Source organism: Procambarus clarkii, chromosome 8 (genome assembly GCF_040958095.1).
Source record: "Procambarus clarkii isolate CNS0578487 chromosome 8, FALCON_Pclarkii_2.0, whole genome shotgun sequence".
Taxonomy (NCBI): domain Eukaryota; kingdom Metazoa; phylum Arthropoda; class Malacostraca; order Decapoda; family Cambaridae; genus Procambarus; species Procambarus clarkii.
In genome coordinates this window covers 44,714,467-44,733,771 of record NC_091157.1, presented here as the reverse complement: position 1 = coordinate 44,733,771, position 19,305 = coordinate 44,714,467, and the positions used below count along the sequence as shown (strand labels likewise).

At 44.8% G+C, this 19,305-nt stretch overlaps 1 protein-coding gene across 1 annotated transcript; it reads right to left on the bottom strand.

Moving 5' to 3' along the window:
* Window positions 1-320: 320 nt before the first annotated feature.
* Window positions 321-17,835, bottom strand: LOC138360894 (uncharacterized). The gene is made up of 3 exons (XM_069320404.1): window positions 17,363-17,835; window positions 3,724-3,797; window positions 321-919 (listed from the first exon to the last, which is right to left on the bottom strand). The coding sequence occupies exons 1-3, from the start codon at window positions 17,833-17,835 to the stop codon at window positions 321-323; spliced, it is 1,146 nt and encodes a 381-aa protein (XP_069176505.1).
* Between the last annotated feature and the right edge of the window lie 1,470 nt (window positions 17,836-19,305).

Below are 19,305 nucleotides of genomic sequence, written 5' to 3'. Positions count from 1 at the left end.
TCATCTTTCCTCTCGACCCTCTAGGCCAACACTAGCTGCTTTATAATGCTGCTTCCCTCTCACTCTTCCCTGCAGATATTCCCTGCTTCGAGGCAACTGTTCTCAGCGAATATTCGCTGCTTGGAGGCAACTGTTCTCTGCGAATATTCGCTGCTTGGAGGCAACTGTTCTCTGCGAATATTCCCTAATTTTAGGCAACTGTTCTCTGCGAATATTCCCTAATTTTAGGCAACTGTTCTCTGTGAATATTCGCTGCTTGGAGGCAACTGTTCTCTGCGAATATTCGCTGCTTGGAGGCAACTGTTCTCTGCGAATATTCCCTAATTGGAGGCAACTGTTCTCTGCGAATATTCGCTGCTTGGAGGCAACTGTTCTCTGCGAATATTCCCTGCTTGGAGGCAACTGTTCTCTGAGAATATTCCCTGCTTGGAGGCAACTGTTCTCTGCGAATATTCGCTGCTTGGAGGCAACTGTTCTCTGCGAATATTCCCTGCTTGGAGGCAACTGTTCTCTGAGAATATTCCCTGCTTGGAGGCAACTGTTCTCTGAGAATATTCCCTGCTTGGAGGCAACTGTTCTCTGAGAATATTCCCTGCTTGGAGGCAACTGTTCTCTGCGAATATTCGCTGCTTGGAGGCAACTGTTCTCTGCGAATATTCCCTGCTTGGAGGCAACTGTTCTCTGAGAATATTCCCTGCTTGGGGGCAACTGTTCTCTGCGAATATTCGCTGCTTGGAGGCAACTGTTCTCTGCGAATATTCCCTAATTGGAGGCAACTGTTCTCTGCGAATATTCCCTAATTGGAGGCAACTGTTCTCTGAGAATATTCGCTGCTTGGAGGCAACTGTTCTCTGAGAATATTCACAGCTTGGAGGCAACTGTTCTCTGAGAATATTCACAGCTTGGAGGCAACTATTCCCTGCGAATATTCACAGCTCACATGCACCTACCGTTCAGAAACATCCTTAGTCAGGTAGTTGGGACTGGATGTAATTGGCAGAAGAATTCATAATTATCTTCCATTGTCTTCAAACAGCTTAACTGTCAGTTACAAAAATGGAACAATCCATGTCAAGTGAAGGCGATTGTAACATTGTTCCGCCTAATTTTCAGGACAAGACGAACACATTTGACAATCAGACTGATTAAACTGTCTGAAAATAGTCAATTGTATAGGGCTTATACACAGAATAAAAGTAAAGGAGCATACGATTATATTAGCATTAGTAAATAGGTAATTATAGATCAAGGAGAGTATACTTATAGTGGTATATAATAAAAGGAAAAATATACATCGAATATATTTTGTTGGAACTAAACAGTCTGTGAAAACTAACTTTGTACAAAGTTGGTAACCAAGTATGTAATTTATCTTGTGTAATAAAGCTTGAAATAAAAGATTATTTCAAATATATAAGTGGGTGGAAGGAGAAGATATTATGTGAGCACACTTGGGAGACTGATAAGGCTGCCCCGGGTGCTGCTTAACCTCTTCTTCAAAGCTAAGGGTCCATGCAAACCCAACCAGAGGTACCACCTCTGGTTGTGTATATATAGTATAAACATATGTTTGTATATCATTAGTTACAACTACCTTTTCTCAAAGCCGTCTCACAGCATGCTCCATATTCTTGCCTCACTCTCCTCTCCCCTATTTTATTCCTCAGCCCCCTCCTCCCCCTTGCTCCTTGTCGCTAGGGGTGACGTCAGAGTAATACTCCTCTGTACATCACCTGTCTGTATTGATGCTATTTTCCGGGTCATGCTCACCTCACGAGGTGTATTGATCATGTCTTCCTGAGTAAAGTGGAACTCTCCATAACCTCTCCTCTCCCCCCTTCACCCCAACCGGTTCCCCTCCCCCCCTCCCCCCCTCCACCCCCTCCACCCCCCCTCCACCCCCTCCACCCCCCAAGCTACTTGGGCAGGACGGTAGAGCGACGGTCTCGCTTCATGCAGGTCGGCGTTCAATCCCCGACCGTCCAAGTGGTTGGGCACCATTCCTTCCCCCCAGTCTCATCCCAAATCCTTATCCTGGCCCCTTTCAAGTGCTATATAGTCGTAATGGCTTGGCGCTTTCTTCTAATAGTTCATTCCCAGCCCCCCCCCCTTTCTTCCTTATCCTACACCCATTTCTCCTATCCCCCATTAATTCCACACTCCCCCTTCTACTATAAGATCTCATCTGAGTCCTTAGACGTTCCTTACGGGCTATTCATGCCCGTGCCACCTCTTTAATCTTCATCTATCAATCGTACACGTCACAGGTGAAATAGTGACTGTACAAAAAATTATTATATACCAGAATTTACTTGTGTGTGACGCATATCTGTGGCGCAAGAGAGAAATTGGATTAATCTGTTAAAATTGTGTGTTGAAGGGAGAGAATGTGAAATTGATCGGTTATGAAATAGTGACAAAAAGTGTTTTTTGAGGGATGTGTTGATAGGCTGATGAACAGTACTGAAATTATCTGACCTGGAATATTGGAAAAAGGTTATAGGATTGATTTTGTTCCAGGATGAACGCAGTCACGCTGATGCACACTACACACTCAGCTAGGGTGACACTACACACTGAGCCAGGGTGATACACACTACACACTCAGCCAGAGTGATACACTACACACTGAGCCAGGGTGATGAACACACTAAGCCAGGGTGATGAACACACTGAGCCAGGGTGATGAACACACTGAGCCAGAGTGATGAACACACTGAGCCAGAGTGATGAACACACTGAGCTAGAGTGATGAACACACTGAGCCAGAGTGATGAACACACTGAGCCAGAGTGATGAACACACTGAGCAAGAGTGATGAACACACTGAGCCAGAGTGATGAACACACTGAGCTAGAGTGATGAACACACTGAGCCAGGGTGATGAACACACTGAGCCAGAGTGATGAACACACTGAGCCAGAGTGATGAACACACTGAGCCAGGGTGATGAACACACTGAGCCAGGGTGATGAACACACTGAGCCAGAGTGATGAACACACTGAGTCACCATGACATACACTCTCACACTTCCCTGAAGGCACTCACTTACCACAAGCCGTAAAGCTTGAGAAATATTCACATCTAATTCCCAGGCTTCTGAGAATGGACAGCAATATTTCTCATTAATTTGCCTTTCTTTCTCATGCTAGTTTTCATGTGTCTGGAATCTTTGTTGTATTGCTTGAATGTTGTATTTCTGGTGTATTATTTGTATGTTATTAATACTGTGTATACAGTACGGTTATTGTATTGTTTTATTTTCACTGTGATGAAGGTAGTGAAAGTTGTGGTGTTGATGGTGTGAGGCGGGTGATGATGCAGGTATGGTGATGAAGATAGTGGTCATGGTCATAATAATGATGGTGACGATGACAACGATGGTGATGATAATGATGGTGGTGGCAGTGATGGTGATGATGCTGAGTATGATAATGATAATGAATTAATGACAGTGATAATCACAATGACAAGAATAGTGATGCTGATGATGATGATGGTGACATGGTAGAGAATAATGACAGTACTGAAAAGGTCATAATCTATGAAAATATCCTGCACCGTAGCCTGTTAGCCTTGAGTTAAATGATTTCACTTAATTGAGGCTAATGATCTTTCTTAACCACTTCCGGTATATCTAACTACTCCAGGAACTGTCATAAAGCCACATAAATGAAAGGCTGGATAGCAAGAACTTTCCAAACTAGAGATACCAAACAAACGATGGTAATTGTTAGTAGTGATATCATGGGCAGAATATTGTTGCACACTAACAGCTCCATTCAAAGCTGGAGACCTGCAGAATATACAGAAATGTTTTAAATCATTTAAATTATTGTGAGTTCTTAAAATCATTCAAACTGTATTCCTTAGAATGCACACGAGGAAGATATGTGATCTGGAAACTATTATATGGATGATCTAACTCTACAAGGTGAAATAGTTCCTTAAGAGACCAGGAGGCGTGACAGAAGGTTATAGTTCCTGGTATGACATTCCAGGAACATCCATACGAGACAGCTTCTATTAGCCTATACGAGGCAGCTCCTATTGGCCCATACGAGGCAGCTGCTATTGGCCCATACGAGGCAGCTCCTATTGGCCCATACGAGGCAGCTCCTATTGGCCCATACGAGGCAGCTCCTATTGGCCCATACGAGGCAGCTCCTATTGGCCCATACGAGTCAGCTCCTATTGGCCCATACGAGTCAGCTCCTATTGGCCCATACGAGTCAGCTCCTATTGGCCCATACGAGTCAGCTCCTATTGGCCCATACGAGGCAGCTGCTGTTGCCGCCATTCGCGCGTGAGAAGCGTTAATTAGTGCAATGTGCAATATAGTCAGCTTTATGTTGTGCGTCAAAAAGAAGAATCACCTTAATTGGCCATTGGCATTCTTCTGGACCAGTGAACAGATATGTTAAATTAATTAGACCATTATTGTTCATCATGATTATCCATTTTATTGAACAAATGAGTGAACAGCAGCATTTGGAAATATGTCGACGCTAAGGCGGCTGATGGTTGTGGGGGGGGGGGAGGGTGATGAACTCTTAGAAACAATCTAGAACAAGTCAGGATAACCTAAATATAAAATAACACCTAAATATCCTAAATAAATATAACCTAAAATTTCTCTGTCAATACGGATTGAGAAATGGGGAAAATTCTGTTCAGTTCAGACAATTATTCGTATAAAATCCCATGAAAAGCGGCTGTATACAAAAAAGTATTGAAAAGTTTGAAAATATTGATCAGCACTAGAAAGTATGTGTTGGAGCCGGGTGTGTGCTAGGCTGCGGCCACCAGAATGCTCCTCAGGTGTAGAGTGCTGGGTACAGGAGACATGGATCATTTCCATCATGGGTATACCCGTTTAACGTCCAACATGGGTATATTCGTATCACTTCCAACAGGAGTATACAGGGATAATGAACCTTCACAGACCAGTCCCTTGAGTTGTTTCATTCAACAACACGACCCTTCAGCTTAGGACATTTTTTAAGTATACGAGGAGTCACAATAACGTGGCTGAAATATGTTGACCAAACCACATACTAGAAAGTGAAGGGACGACGACGTTTCGGTCTATCCTGGACCATTCTCAACTCGATTGTTTGTAGGACGACGACCGAGACGTCGTCGTCCCTTCACTTTCTAATGTGTGGTTTGGTCAACATTCTTTAAGCTTTGAGAACCTCCAGCTCTAAGATATTCTTCTAGTGGATGATGACCCTTTCCGGTGTTCACACTGGGTAAGCCAATTGTGTTCTGCTTGCTGGTGTAATGTTCACACTGGGTGAACAGGCACAGCGAGACATTTAGGTACCAGGGGAAGCGCCGTGACACAACGACCACACACACCTGGCTCGACACGACGAAAACACACCTGCCTCAACACGGCTCAACATACATCGGTGAAACACAATTTTCCGGCACAATTCCGTTATAATATAATTAAAATCATATTACCTTTCACGTACCTCTGAGCGCTAGATAATAGTGGCTGAGAGTTGCAGAAATTTAAGGTTATACTGCTAATGAGTTTTACTCACTCGCTGACTGTTGCTTACTGAGCCTGTAGGTCACAGCTCCCCATGATTGGCAAGTTTACAATGTAGTGCAAGAGACAGGTTTGAGTGGTGAGGCTCAGTACTCTGGTTTGAGTGGTGAGGCTCGGTACTCTGGTTTGAGTGGTGAGGCTCAGTACTCTGGTTTGAGTGGTGAGGCTTGGTACTGTGGTCTGAGTACAAAATATGTATAGATATTATTGTACCGATTCTGCACTCTGATTGAAAACAGGAAAGGTCCGTGAGCCAGCAAGAATAACCAAGAAATGTGTGGTTAAAACCCATATTAACCCCCCTTTCGTTAATAATAATTATGCTGCGTCAATTCACGTAATAATGGTCAATGTGGTAGGTGTAAATAATGTTTAGACTGATCTTGAAGATACTTCAAGAATGACGCATTTCACAAATGAGAGAAGCAAGGCAATTTGTGAAAAACGATGACAGTTTTAAGAAATACAGATGGTTTCAAGATGTTCTGACAGTTTTAAGAGATCCGGGTAGTTTTGGGAGATGCTAGTAGTTTTGAGAGATGTTGACTGCTGTTAAGAGATGTTGACAGCTGTAAGAGATGCTGACAGCTGTAAGAGATGCTGGCAGCTGTAAGAAAGGCTGGCAGTTTTAAGAGAGAGATGCTAACATGTTTTCAAAAGATTCTAGCAGTTTTAAGAAATGCATGCAGTTAATAAGTGATGATAGTTGCAAAGACATGCTGACAGTTTTAAGAGATGCTGAAAATATTAAGAGAGAAATCCTGACAGTTTTTCAAGAGATACTGGCAGTTTTAAAAGATGCATGCAGCTTTAATAAATGCTGACACATTAAAAGATTCTGAGAGTTTCAAGAGATGCCGACAGTCTTTAGAAGATGGAGAAAGGTAATGAAATTAGTTAATACTCGTGTAAATACTTTATGCGATTTATATAGTGAGGTTAAGCATAATTGTTTTATAATATAAATTTTGGTGCTAGAAATGAGTTTAAAAATGCTCCAATTACATACAGATGATGAGGATATAATGACCAAACTACACATCTCGTTAGGTCATCATATCGTTTCTCCATCTTCTGATATGTGGTTTTGTCATCATACTCCAACTATGTAGAGTACTAAACCAATTTAACAGTTCACATATCTCTTCAAATTAACATTCTTCTCATCGACATTTGGACATCTTGTGTCACTATATAATTGTATTGAATCACCATTTAGAATATTTTTGAAATAATTATATAGTTGGAATTTTAATTTTCTTTGTTTATTTTACATAATATTCATCCTCTTAAACAACATTTTCATTATAGTTTAGATTGTTCGACCCGTCGTAGCTTTTTGTTCACTGTTAACTGCTGATTGTTTATGTTAATAATGGGTACTGCCTTTGTATTGCTTCCAGAGTTTTCCCGGCTTCATTCGTCCGGTAGTTTGAGTACAATTGGGTCATTATTACCTAATCAACTACCCTGTAAACTTTACCTTTCATCTTGGTATTGGTTCGTTATGTTGGACTTTCGTTTGTGGCTGACCCCTGCTGTTGAGAGCGTCTCTCCAGTATTGATTGGTCTGTTTGGCGTGTCTGTGGCCGACCCCTGTTGTATTACATCCGGGACCCCTGTTGTATTACATCCGGGACCCCTGTTGTATTACATCCGGGACCCCTGTTGTATTACATCCGGGACCCCTGTTGTATTACATCCGGGACCCCTGTTGTATTACATCCGGGACCCCTGTTGTATTACATCCGGGACCCCTGTTGTATTACATCCGGGACCCCTGTTGTATTACATCCGGGACCCCTGTTGTATTACATCCGGGACCCCTGTTGTATTACATCCGGGACCCCTGTTGTATTACATCCGGGACCCCTGTTGTATTACATCCGGGACCCCTGTTGTATTACATCCGGGACCCCTGTTGTATTACATCCGGGACCCCTGTTGTATTACATCCGGGACCCCTGTTGTATTATAACCGAACCGAATGTGTAATCTATATAACCGAACTGTTATTTACCCTGGGGATTCTTTCGGGATATTTAACCTGTCTAATTTGGTGGCCTGAAGATATCATATTGCAGAGGGCGAACCTTCTACTACTCTCTCGTTTAGATGACAGTTTTGTCATCTAAACTGTCACACCTCATCAGTGTTGAGGTGTGTGAGATTAATGATTCTAACACTAATCTCCTCAGTTTTTCTTATGTCTTTCTTAACTGTCGAGGGAAATTGAAAAATTAAGTTTACAAAGTTCATTTTCACACTTTATTATGGTCTGACGCCTAGGAATGTGTTTCGCAAGGTCACTCCTTACATTCTCAAAGACAAGTTTAACCGTGTTTAACACCGAGTTATATTGTCTTTGGGGTGAGGCGGCAAGGAACAAATGGACGAATGGCACAATATATATATATATAATATCTGCGGAAAGAAATGCAAGCAAAAATATATAAAGAAAATCTCGGAGAACAATTTGTAGACACAGAAGCAGAGATGTAATATGTTTTGGAGGGGAGAGAGACAAGGACGATGGGGGGGGGGGAGGGACCTGGCTCACAGGATCAAAAGATCTCCTCACTAGGAGGAGATTTCCCTCACTAGGAGGAGACTTCCCTCACTAGGAGGAGACTTCCCTCACTAGGAGGAGACTTCCCTCACTAGGAGGAGACTTCCCTCACTAGGAGGAGACTTCCCTCACTAGGAGGAGACTTCCCTCACTAGGAGGAGACTTCCCTCACACACGCCAGTAAAGACATTCTCAATCGACTTGAGAATGGTCCAGGACGGACCGAAACGTCGTCGTCCCTTCACCTTCTAGTGTGTGGTCTGGTCAACAAAGACATTCCCTCCCCCCCCCCCCCCCCCCAAAAAAAAAAAATACTCAATAATATATCATAACTATTATCATTATTGTTTATTTTATTTCGGTTATTATTTATGTTATTTATTCATCATTAGTTGTTATTGTTGATTTTCTATAGTGATAAATAGGATACGTGATCAACCAGGCTGTGATTCATGCGTCAGGTTTGCGAGCAGCCGCGTCCGTACGTAGATACAGGTGGTGTGGAGGCTGGAACAGGTTACAGGAAGGGAGAAATTACAGTCTGAGGCAGGACGGACGCCTGGATTTTGCAGGTCGGGGCAAATACCTGCCAGTTTGTACTTATCAGTCCTTTTGTACCTGTAGAATTGCCTCCCTTTTGTTTATAGACCTGTAATTCGTGTATCAAATTCCAGCATTCACTTGTTAAATGCTGGCAGAAGCATTTGTATTGAATAACAGACTGGAATATAATGCCGCCAGTTAATTGATACGTCATGATTTAATTACATCCGTGGGGATGAACTCGGGGAAATTCCTGACAACAGTTCCGCGAGAAGTGCCTTACCCTACACACAAGTGCCTCACCCAGCACACAAGTGCCTCACCCAGTACAAAAGTGCCTCACCCTACATACAAGTGCCTCTCCCAGCACACAAGTGCCTCACCCAGCACACAAGTACTTCACCCTGCACATACATGTGTCTTGCGCTCAGGTCTAATAAACAGCCTTGTTAATTAATTATGCTGGTGTGTGTGTGTGTGTGTGTGTGTGTGTGTGTGTGTGTGTGTGTGTGTGTGTGTGTGTGTGTGTGTGTGGCGACGTGATCACTGGCTCAGCTGGTATGGTCACCATCTGTTGGCTTATTATACTCCACCAGCTTAGTCTCGGTATTTAATGTATAGTGCTTCATTCACTTCAAGTAATATGAGCATAGTAGTCTCTTTACCACTTTATATTCTATCTGTTTATCTCTCTCTCTCTCTCTCTCTCTCTCTCTCTCTCTCTCTCTCTCTCTCTCTCTCTCTCTCTCTCTCTCTCTCTCTCTCTCTCTCTCTCTCTCTCTCTCTTTAAAAGGAAGTGACATACATCAAAGAGCTTTTTCCTAGACAATTACATTTTCCTCTATGGAGGGAAGATACCGTGCCCCTGGACACAGTACTGGTCGTATCGACACACAGTAGTTCACAGCCCGCAAAACACCGTCCTGGCCGCCTCTACCTTGTGACAAACTGCGGCGCCGAATCACTGTTCATAACGGTATTTGATCTGTTCTAGTCGGTGCAAGGAGCAGGGACGAGACCCCCTCGATGCGCTGCGAGTCTGGCTTGAGTCGCCAGCGAAGACTCAATATTGTTCCCTTAATGTCACACGAAGAATTCTTCCGTCGCCTCGCAAAAGGCGAGAGACGCAAAAATTTCGTTTATTGAGCTTTAGGAAGGATCTTGTTCGCCCTCCAGAGGAAAAAGTGAAAGTAGGCTCGCAGCTGTGTAGTGTGTGTTGGAGGTGGAGCAACACTGTCTCACAGCTGTGTAGTGTGTTGGAGGTGGAGCAACACTGTCTCACAGCTGTGTAGTGTGTTGGAGGTGGAGCAACACTGTCTCACAGCTGTGTAGTGTGTTGGAGGTGGAGCAACACTGTCTCACAGCTGTAGTGTGTGTTGGAGGTGCAGCAACACTGTCTCACAGCTGTGTAGTGTGTGTTGGAGGTGCAGCAACACTGTTCCACAGCTGTAGTGTGTGTTGGAGGTGCAGCAACACTGTCTCACAGCTGTGTAGTGTGTGTTGGAGGTGGAGCAACACTGTCTCACAGCTGTAGTGTGTGTTGGAGGTGCAGCAACACTGTTCCACAGCTGTAGTGTGTGTTGGAGGTGCAGCAACACTGTTCCACAGCTGTAGTGTGTGTTGGAGGTGCAGCAACACTGTCTCACAGCTGTGTAGTGTGTGTTGGAGGTGGAGCAACACTGTCTCACAGCTGTAGTGTGTGTTGCAGGTGCAGCAACACTGTCTCACAGCTGTGTAGTGTGTGTTGGAGGTGGAGCAACACTGTCTCACAGCTGTAGTGTGTGTTGGAGGTGGAGCAACACTGTCTCACAGCTGTGTAGTGTGTGTTGGAGGTGCAGCAACACTGTTCCACAGCTGTAGTGTGTGTTGGAGGTGCAGCAACACTGTCTCGCAGCTGTGTAATGTGTGTTGGAGGTGCAGCAACACTGTCTCACAGCTGTGTAGTGTGTGTTGAAGGCGGGACAACACTGGTGCTACACTGCGGTCCTTGGACCTCCCAGTCGCCCCATAATGCATTGCGGTAAACACGTGACGTCACCAAGATAAACAGTCTGGCAGAATAATAACATTTAACAACGTCAGGTTTGGCGGCCACTGTGGGACGGTCCATCACCACTGTCGGCCCCGTACCACGGGAACACCCTCCCGGCCCAGTGTTGCCCCGTGAGGCCGCAGTATTAACCAAAATAAAGTTAAAACAAATGTTCATTTGATGGGAAAACAAATGCATTTCCTGTGATGAAATAAATTCACAGCACAGATTGTTTCTCTCTTGTGAAATAATTATATATATTTTTTTTCACCGGGAGCTATATTTAAAACAGAACCAGCCACATATTAATTAAGTTTTAACAATATATTATAAGATATAAGGCAGAAGAATGGATAGCACCTCACATTACACACATAAATCACAATTGCGTGATGCATCAAATGAACAAATCCTCAAGGGCCGTGACGAGGATTCGAATCTGCGTCCGAGAGCATCCCGGACGCTGCCTTAATCGACTGAGCTACGACATGCACTGAGTAACACTGAGCTACGAGTGTTACAGTGAGAGCTGAGATATCAGAGTGGAAAAAAATTGTGAGCGGAGTGCCGCAAGGATCGATGCTGGGGTCCATCGTGTTTCTAGTGTATGTCAAAGACCTGACAAAGCATCTTGACTGTTTAGTGACAACGGGAAGAGAGACAACAACGAGAGACTGTGATACTCTACAGACCAGTATGAACAAACTTTGAAAGTGATCTAAAAAGTGGCTGCTAAGATTTAACTCAGCCAAGTGTCATGTTATGAGCACACGAGCAGAGGTGAGAAGACCGCAAGGCTTAGCCTAGGTAAGCCAATAGGAACAAGACTGAATATGTGGGTTATGGGAGCTTTCATGCTCTCTCTCTCGTCTCAATTATTGTTCCTCTACCGCCTATCAATTTTTTTTCTCAGAATTTCCTCCTCACGTTGATCTTGTAACCCTTCCCAGCACTGAGCCTTGGTCCGGGTGCCCCTTCCCAGCACTGAGCCTTGGTCTGGGTGCCCCTTCCCAGCACTGAGCCTTGGTCTGGGTGCCCCTTCCCAGCACTGAGCCTTGGTCCGGGTGCCCCTTCCCAGCACTGAGCCTTGGTCTGGGTGCCCCTTCCCAGCACTGAGCCTTGGTCTGGGTGCCCCTTCCCAGCACTGAGCCTTGGTCTGGGTGCCCCTTCCCAGCACTGAGCCTTGGTCTGGGTGCCCCTTCCCAGCACTGAGCCTCCCTGGAGCCCGTCTAAGAGTGGGAGGGGAAGAGGCACTGAGCGTCTCTTTTGTGGACGATAACGAAGTGCTTTGACTGGCACTGTGGCTGTGTTTACCCCTCCTCAACCACTGTGGTTGCGCCCACACTCTGCACACACACACACACACACACACACACACACACACACACACACACACACACACACACACACACACACACACACACACACACACACACACACACACACAAACACAACTTTAAACATCCTTCCACCATTTGTAAGTCCCACCGCAAGCTGTACACAACGTTGGAACAACTTAGTAAGTCCCACCACCAGTTGTACACAATGTACAGCTGGTGCTCTCTCTCTCTCTCTCTCTCTCTCTCTCTCTCTCTCTCTCTCTCTCTCTCTCTCTCTCTCTCTCTCTCTCTCTCTCTCTCTCTCTCTCTCTCTCTCTCTCTCTCAAAGAGCAAAGCCACAATACGTAAGTACATATAGTTATGCATCAATTTACTTCTATTTAAGCCATCAGTGACACATTACTTGTTAACAAATTACCAAACGATAAAATCCCACCTATACAACCCAAGTCCGTGTTCATCAGCTGAATTCATCGTTTGTGGAGTTAACGTTGATATCCACCGGCACTCCACCTGTACTCACCTAGTTGTGCTTGCGGGGGTTGAGCTTTGGTTCTTTGGTCCCGGGGAGTTGAACTCTGGAGCCGAGAATGCGCCCACTCGACCCTAGAAAAACAACGATCTGGGGAGAGGCTCCTGAGTGATAGGAACGAGGCGTTGAGTCACCAGGGAACAACCTGGGCGATATGAACAAAAGAGAATTATGTGATGATTGGGACAGTAGTAGATTTTCTGTTTTCTCCAAAAAATACCATTTGAGGGAGGACTGAGAAACTGCAAAATGTAATGAAAAGGTCAAATACAAGTCGGAAGAAAAGGGAGACCCAAGCTGAGTGAGACAAATCGATACAGGAAAGCTTGCAGAACAGTTTTCTGCAGTGGTCAAGACGCAACACCAATATCGTAACTCAGTTTAGTTCTGGAAACTTAGCTGGGAGAGGACACCCAGCGGAGGTGTAACTGCTGGAAGAAACGCGCAGGTAAATCTAAGAGGACGTGTTGACAAGTGCTTACTCGAGAAGTATGTTTGTTTTCTCTATTTCTTAAAGATTTTGCCATGTGAGATAACTCTGGCAGCTGCCTAGTTGTGACCTGACCAGTGGAGACTCTGACCTGACCTTGAGGACATAATGTCGTGCTGTTGTGAATCTTCGATATTGTTCGGTATGAACTTAGTTACGATGTAGCCACAGAATGAGTGAGCAATTCAGATAATAAGTGTTAACATTCCTTACAAACTGCCAAAATTCATTTCATATTTATAAAGGGGAGGGAGCACCACTTCTGGCTGGAAGAAGGGAAACCCTTATCTTGGAAAAAAAGCACATTTAACGCATTAGATGGAATTTTTGGGTCCTCTCCAATGCAGTTTCCGTTTTCCTTTGTCCTAGCACCCTCTCTTCATTTTTGTGTTGTGTTTTCCTTTATTAGATCTTTAAAGGTTACAAGTTATACATTGGTGAATATAAGGAGTGTTTAAAAGTTGGGGATCTCTTGGGGTTCCTCTGCTTCCGGACAGGAACCGAGGACACACACACACACACACACACACACACACACACACACACACACACACACACACACACACACACACACACACACACACACACACACACATATATATATATATATATATATATATATATATATATATATATATATATATATATATATTCTTGTCAGTGTATATATATTCAGTGTTCTTGTCAGGGACAACGAGGGAGACACCAGGAGAGGGTAGTATACACACAGGAAGGAGATGTGGGAACGGAAGACATAAATGGCACAAGACGGATTAGATCAAAGGAGAACAGTATAATGCGAGAACAAAGAGTGTAAGAAAAAGGAAGAATGGGAATGTATGAAGCAAACACTTTAGGAAAAATTCGAAATTGATAAAACATGAAAAAACGAAGCAGGGGAAATGGAAAAAGCATATAGTAATAGGGAAATGGCTTAAGGGAACAACTAACTACTGGATGGGGGCGGAGTGCAGGACAAACATATCAATTGTGACATTAGCTCTCCACATGTCAGTTGCTTAAAGAAACTGTACAGGGGAAGAAATGTCGTAGTTGTCAATATAAACTCGCGCTAAAATCATAAGAAAACGGACCGTGTCAGGTATACTCAAGTATTTTTTCTCTCAATAGTTAAGGCGCGATAAATATGGAATTATAGGATAAAAATTACAACGAATTGGGATAATTAGTAATGTATAAAGAACTGGATTACAAAACCTAACAATGGCTAACCATCCCAACAGAGTAAAGGGCAGCATTACAAAAACTAGTCGAGGGCCTCAGTTGATATTCTGGAGGAGATTAAATTTACAAGAAATTTTGGTAGCTAGGTTAGGATCAAGGTTGACCGGGGCTGGTATTAACAGTATTACTGCAGCAACTGATAAGTGCTGATTGTGTCCAGTGCTGTTCAACAAGCCCTGTGCTGTGACCCATAACTTTCGAGGAGTCTGAGTCAGCAACATGATTGGCAACGTTTACACGCAGGAAAGTTGCATTTAACATTAGCCCAGTTCTCAGAGTATTTATTTAGCAATAGTCACTTTGGAAATTGTATCTATGGACTTGGAATATTGCAACTTCGTAGCAATAACTTCTTTAGAACATCAACGTAGGCCCCTAATAGTTTATGCAATGCTTCAAGCTTAAACTAGTCTGAAAGGATATTCAGTTCTCTCTCTTAAAGAAATATCAGTAGAGGGAGTGCATTGAAAAGTAATTCCGCATCGCTGGCTTAATAGTGGTGGATAGTGAAAATGTTGCTAGCTTGTTGATCCCTGGTTTGGTGATAGATAATACCAATGTATCATCTCAATACACATTAAGTCTGTTGCATCTCTTTCTTTACAAGCGGAACGAAATTCAGGAAAAAATAAACTTGCAGAAGTATCCAGCTACCTCACTGAAACAATCAAATTTCCCCAGTCGTGAAATTGACCCTAGTTTGGGTACCACTGACTAACTGGTATTTCCTTTTTCTTCATGGGGTTCTAGAACACATTATTTCCAAAATGTTCTGTTTATTTTTGAGGTTTCAAACTTCACAACAATGCTGTTGGCGTCGTCAAGACTTAAGTGAAAGAGAAGAAAGTGTAATGTAAAGAAAAAATTGACAAATATCAGCGTGGCCCAAAAGCGTAAATAAAGGCACCAAAATTCCGTCCAAAACTTCAAAGAGATCACAAATAATTTCTCCCGCAACGGAAATTGTGGAAATATTCTTGGGCCACATCCCGCGTCGGCTCTAAAAGGTTTTAGGTCCCAGTGGGTGGGGACAGGCGGGTGGAGCGGCGTCCGGTGGACCAGCCAGCCCTCGGGGTGGGTGGACCAGCCAGCCCTCGGGGTGGGTGGAGCAGCATCCGGTGGACCAGCCAGCCCTCGGGGTGGGTGGACCAACATCCGGTGGACCAGCCAGCCCTCGGGGCGGGTGGAGCGGCATCTGGTGGACCAGCCAGCCCTCGGGGTGGGTGGACCAACATCCGGTGGACCAGCCAGCCCTCGGGGCGGGTGGAGCGGCATCTGGTGGACCAGCCAGCCCTCGGGGTGGGTGGACCAACATCCGGTGGACCAGCCAGCCCTCGGGGTGGGTGGACCAACATCTGGTGGACCAGCCAGCCCTCGGGGTGGGTGGAGCAGCATCCGGTGGACCAGCCAGCCCTCGGGACGGTCGAGAAAGCCCCCTGGGACAAAAGCTCTTAAGAGGTAAGAGAGTGAATTTAAAAGCGGATAGGATGAGAAAGGAAGAAGAGAATGATAAAGGAGAGAAGAGCAGAAGAATGCAAGAGCTCACTGGAGACTAAAGGCAAGAGGCTAGAGAAGAGTGAGAGGCTGGATACACAATATATTAGTCTCTGAAGAAGACGGGAGAAAAATTTACACAACACATCTAAACACAAACTTTTCAAATGGTGGGTTAGTCAGATGGGAGAGACGAGGCATGGTAAACACGCTGAAATGAGGAGACAGAACAGTGAGAGAGAAGTGATGAGAGGTGAGGCAAGTGAGAGCACGCCGAAGAGGGATGTAGGACACAGAGATGATGAGATGATTGCTTACGTTCATGGGAGAAGGCAAGCAAGGGAGAATCATGAGCTACCATCAGAGGTGAGAATCATATACCCGGTAAACTCACCCAGAAAGAGAAGAATCCCAATGGCTCAAATGAAAATAGATGAGAGGAGAAAACTAATTTATGGATGACAGTAAAATAAGACACGAGACATGCACATCACCCGACACCCCGCCAGACCAGGGTGGAGGCGGAACAAGGGCGGAGTAGGGAGGAAGAAGGGTGGGAGGGTGGGAGACAGAATGGGCAGAGAGGGAGAAGAGCAGAACAAGGTTTAAAACACCTAATCCATAATATTGACACAAAAAAAGGAAAAGGTGGACAGGACGAGAATCATGACAGAGAAAATAATAACATAAGCAACATGGGACAGATTATTATAATAAATGAATGATCAAAAACAAAATAATAATTAAAGTAAAGGTAACCAGGGAAGGGGAGATAAAGATGCTGAAGATGTAGGAAACACGGGAGAGGTAGACAGAGAGATGCTACTTTATCCGGAAGGAAAGATACCTTTGGCGATATGTACAGGGAATAGAGGAGTGGGAGAGGTCCAGTACACAATGGGAGACGTCCAGTACACAGTAGGAGAGGTCCAGTACACAGTGGGAGCTCCAGAACACATATACACACACATACGTAATGTAATTTTAGTCAAACTTTTTGTTACTTCTGAAACAAACTGAGCATAATATTGTAAACAAAAAAAAACAGTCGATTATTCACTAATCCTACATGAAAAATTTAGGTTTATAACAGACATTATTATTTATCATAAACAAAAATATGCTAATATCGTTATGGCCAGCCTGATTATCACGGATATAACAAGTTATTAACGTAAGCTCTGGATATTCTAGTTAAAAAGCACGACGCATTATTAAACTGATGTTGTGTCAGAGACGCATCCCGGCTGATGAAGGCAGCCTGCGGTCTCCAGGCGGCTGGTGAAGGCAGCCTGCGGTGCCCAGGCGGCTGGTAAAGGCAGCCTGCGGTCCCCAGGCGGCTGGTGAAGGCAGCCTGCGGTCCCCAGGCGGCTGGTGAAGGCAGCCTGCGGTCCCCAGGCGGCTGGTGAAGGCAGCCTGCGGTCCCCAGGCGGCTGGTGAAGGCAGCCTGCGGTCCCCAGGCGGCTGGCCGGCGCAACACACACTGGACAGTTGATAGGCTAAAAGTTATATGAATTGTCTCACAAACACCTGTGAGTGTACCACAAGCGTACCGTCGTGTTGAAGCGTGGGAGTCAGCCATGTACCACCAGTAAGCAAAGAGAAGTGAGTCAAGAAAATGACCGCCAATTACCACAGCTTCTGCCGCAATTTGCAGAGATCTGAGGGTCGTTGAGACCTCCTCTTGCTTAGAGCTGAGGTTCACTGAGACCTCTTTCTCAGAGCTGAGGTTCGTTGAGACCTCCTCTTTCTCAGAGCTGAGGTTCGTTGAGACCTCCTCTTTCTCAGAGCTGAGGTTCGTTGAGACCTCCTCTTTCTCAGAGCTGAGGTTCGTTGAGACCTCTTGCTCAGAGCTGAGGTTCGTGGAGACCTCCTCTTGCTGAGAGCTGAGGTTCACTGAGACCTCTTGCTCTGAGCTGAGGTTCGTTGAGACCTTCTCTTGCTCAGAGCTGAGGTTCACTGAGATCTTCTCTTCCTCAGAGCTGAGGTTCACTAAGACCTTCTGTTGCTCAGAGCTGAGGTTCATTCAGACCTCTTGCTGAGAGCTGAGGTTGGTGGAGACCTCTTCCGCCTTCAGCGATTCCTGTAAATATTTGTCCTCAAGCAAATATCTTGGATATAAAAATTGAATGATAACTTCTCTATTGTTTCAGCCATAACGGAACAAACTCGGTACCCGAGTTATAACGACCTATGACCAGCCAGAAATATGTGAACAATTGTTCTCGTTCTATTTCTGCCCCCTGCAACTGTCACTCAATGTTTGTTCCCCCTACCTGCACGCAGTGATTCCCGCCCTACCTGCACTCAGTGTTTCTTCCCCCTACGTGCACTCAATGTTTCTCCTTCTACCTGCACTCAGTGTTCCTTCCCCTTACCTGCACTCAACGTGTCTGCTTACTGCAGATCTTCGTGTAGTCCGGAGATTATTGGCAGATCTTCCCACGCTTCATCTCATGGTGAAGTCGTTGCAGGAGCTCTCATTCCTGCCTTATGATCCGTAGTTATCAACGTCTTGTGAGGGGAAACCAATCAATTTAGTTATCTCAACATTTTCGGGAACAACTCCCACTTTCCAGAAAATCCTTGACGGGAAAAGAATTGTGTAAGACCTGTAATGAAGACCTTCCTATCATGATGGAACGAAAAGACGAGTCTTTCAAAGGGAGGTGATATATAAGGAGGCTCCTTGTCTTATCGTTGGGTCACGCTGCTCTTATGTTTGAGAACTTGAACAATGGAGTCTTTGGACGATCACCCACGATGGAGCCCACAAGCAGGTAAACACGCCACTCGCCTTACAGTGTTGGCGCCCTGCGGCCCTGGCACTCAGATAAGGGGGTTTGGGGCCCTGGCACTCAGATAAGGGGGGTTTGGGGCCCCTGGCACTCAGATACGGGGGCTTGGCACTCTAGCGCCACTGCAGGAGTCTTCAGGAACCTGCTAAATACTCTATGACTGTCCAGATGGTCTGAATAGAGGTCTAGGACCCGAGAAAAAGTATGTATCCCATCTGCGTCATCGGTATTCGATAAACAAACCCAACCTATCCTATCCTATCCTAACGGAGCGAAAATAAATGAGAAATCCTTGTCATGTTTACTGTATGGAGGAGACGCCTGACGTCTTTCATGACGTCAGGATATACATGTCGATGTATATCCATGATATACATGTCAATGCTGGTTTGGATCCCACTGTAACATCTACCTGTCTCCACATACACATTACTGTAACATCTACCTGTCCCCACATACACACTACTGTAACATCTACCAGTCCCCACATACACATTACTGTAACATCTACCAGTCTCCACATACACATTACTGTAACATCTACCAGTCCCCACATACACATTACTGTAACATCTACCAGTCCCCACATACACATTACTGCAACATCTACCAGTCTCCACATACACATTACTGCAACATCTACCAGTCCCCACATACACATTACTGTAACATCTACCTGTCCCCACATACACATTACT

What these genes read in the sequence shown, in the direction of transcription:
- LOC138360894 (XM_069320404.1), bottom strand. Translation starts at nt 17,835, where the DNA reads ATGAACCTCAGCTCTGAGCAACAGAAGGTCTTAGTGAACCTCAGCTCT. An exon ending in TCCCACGCTTCAACACGACG is followed by an intron (nt 3,798 to 17,362) that starts GTACGCTTGTGG and finishes TATATTCTGCAG; the next exon opens with GTCTCCAGCTTTGAATGGAG. An exon ending in CACTACTAACAATTACCATC is followed by an intron (nt 920 to 3,723) that starts GTTTGTTTGGTA and finishes GAATATTCGCAG; the next exon opens with GGAATAGTTGCCTCCAAGCT.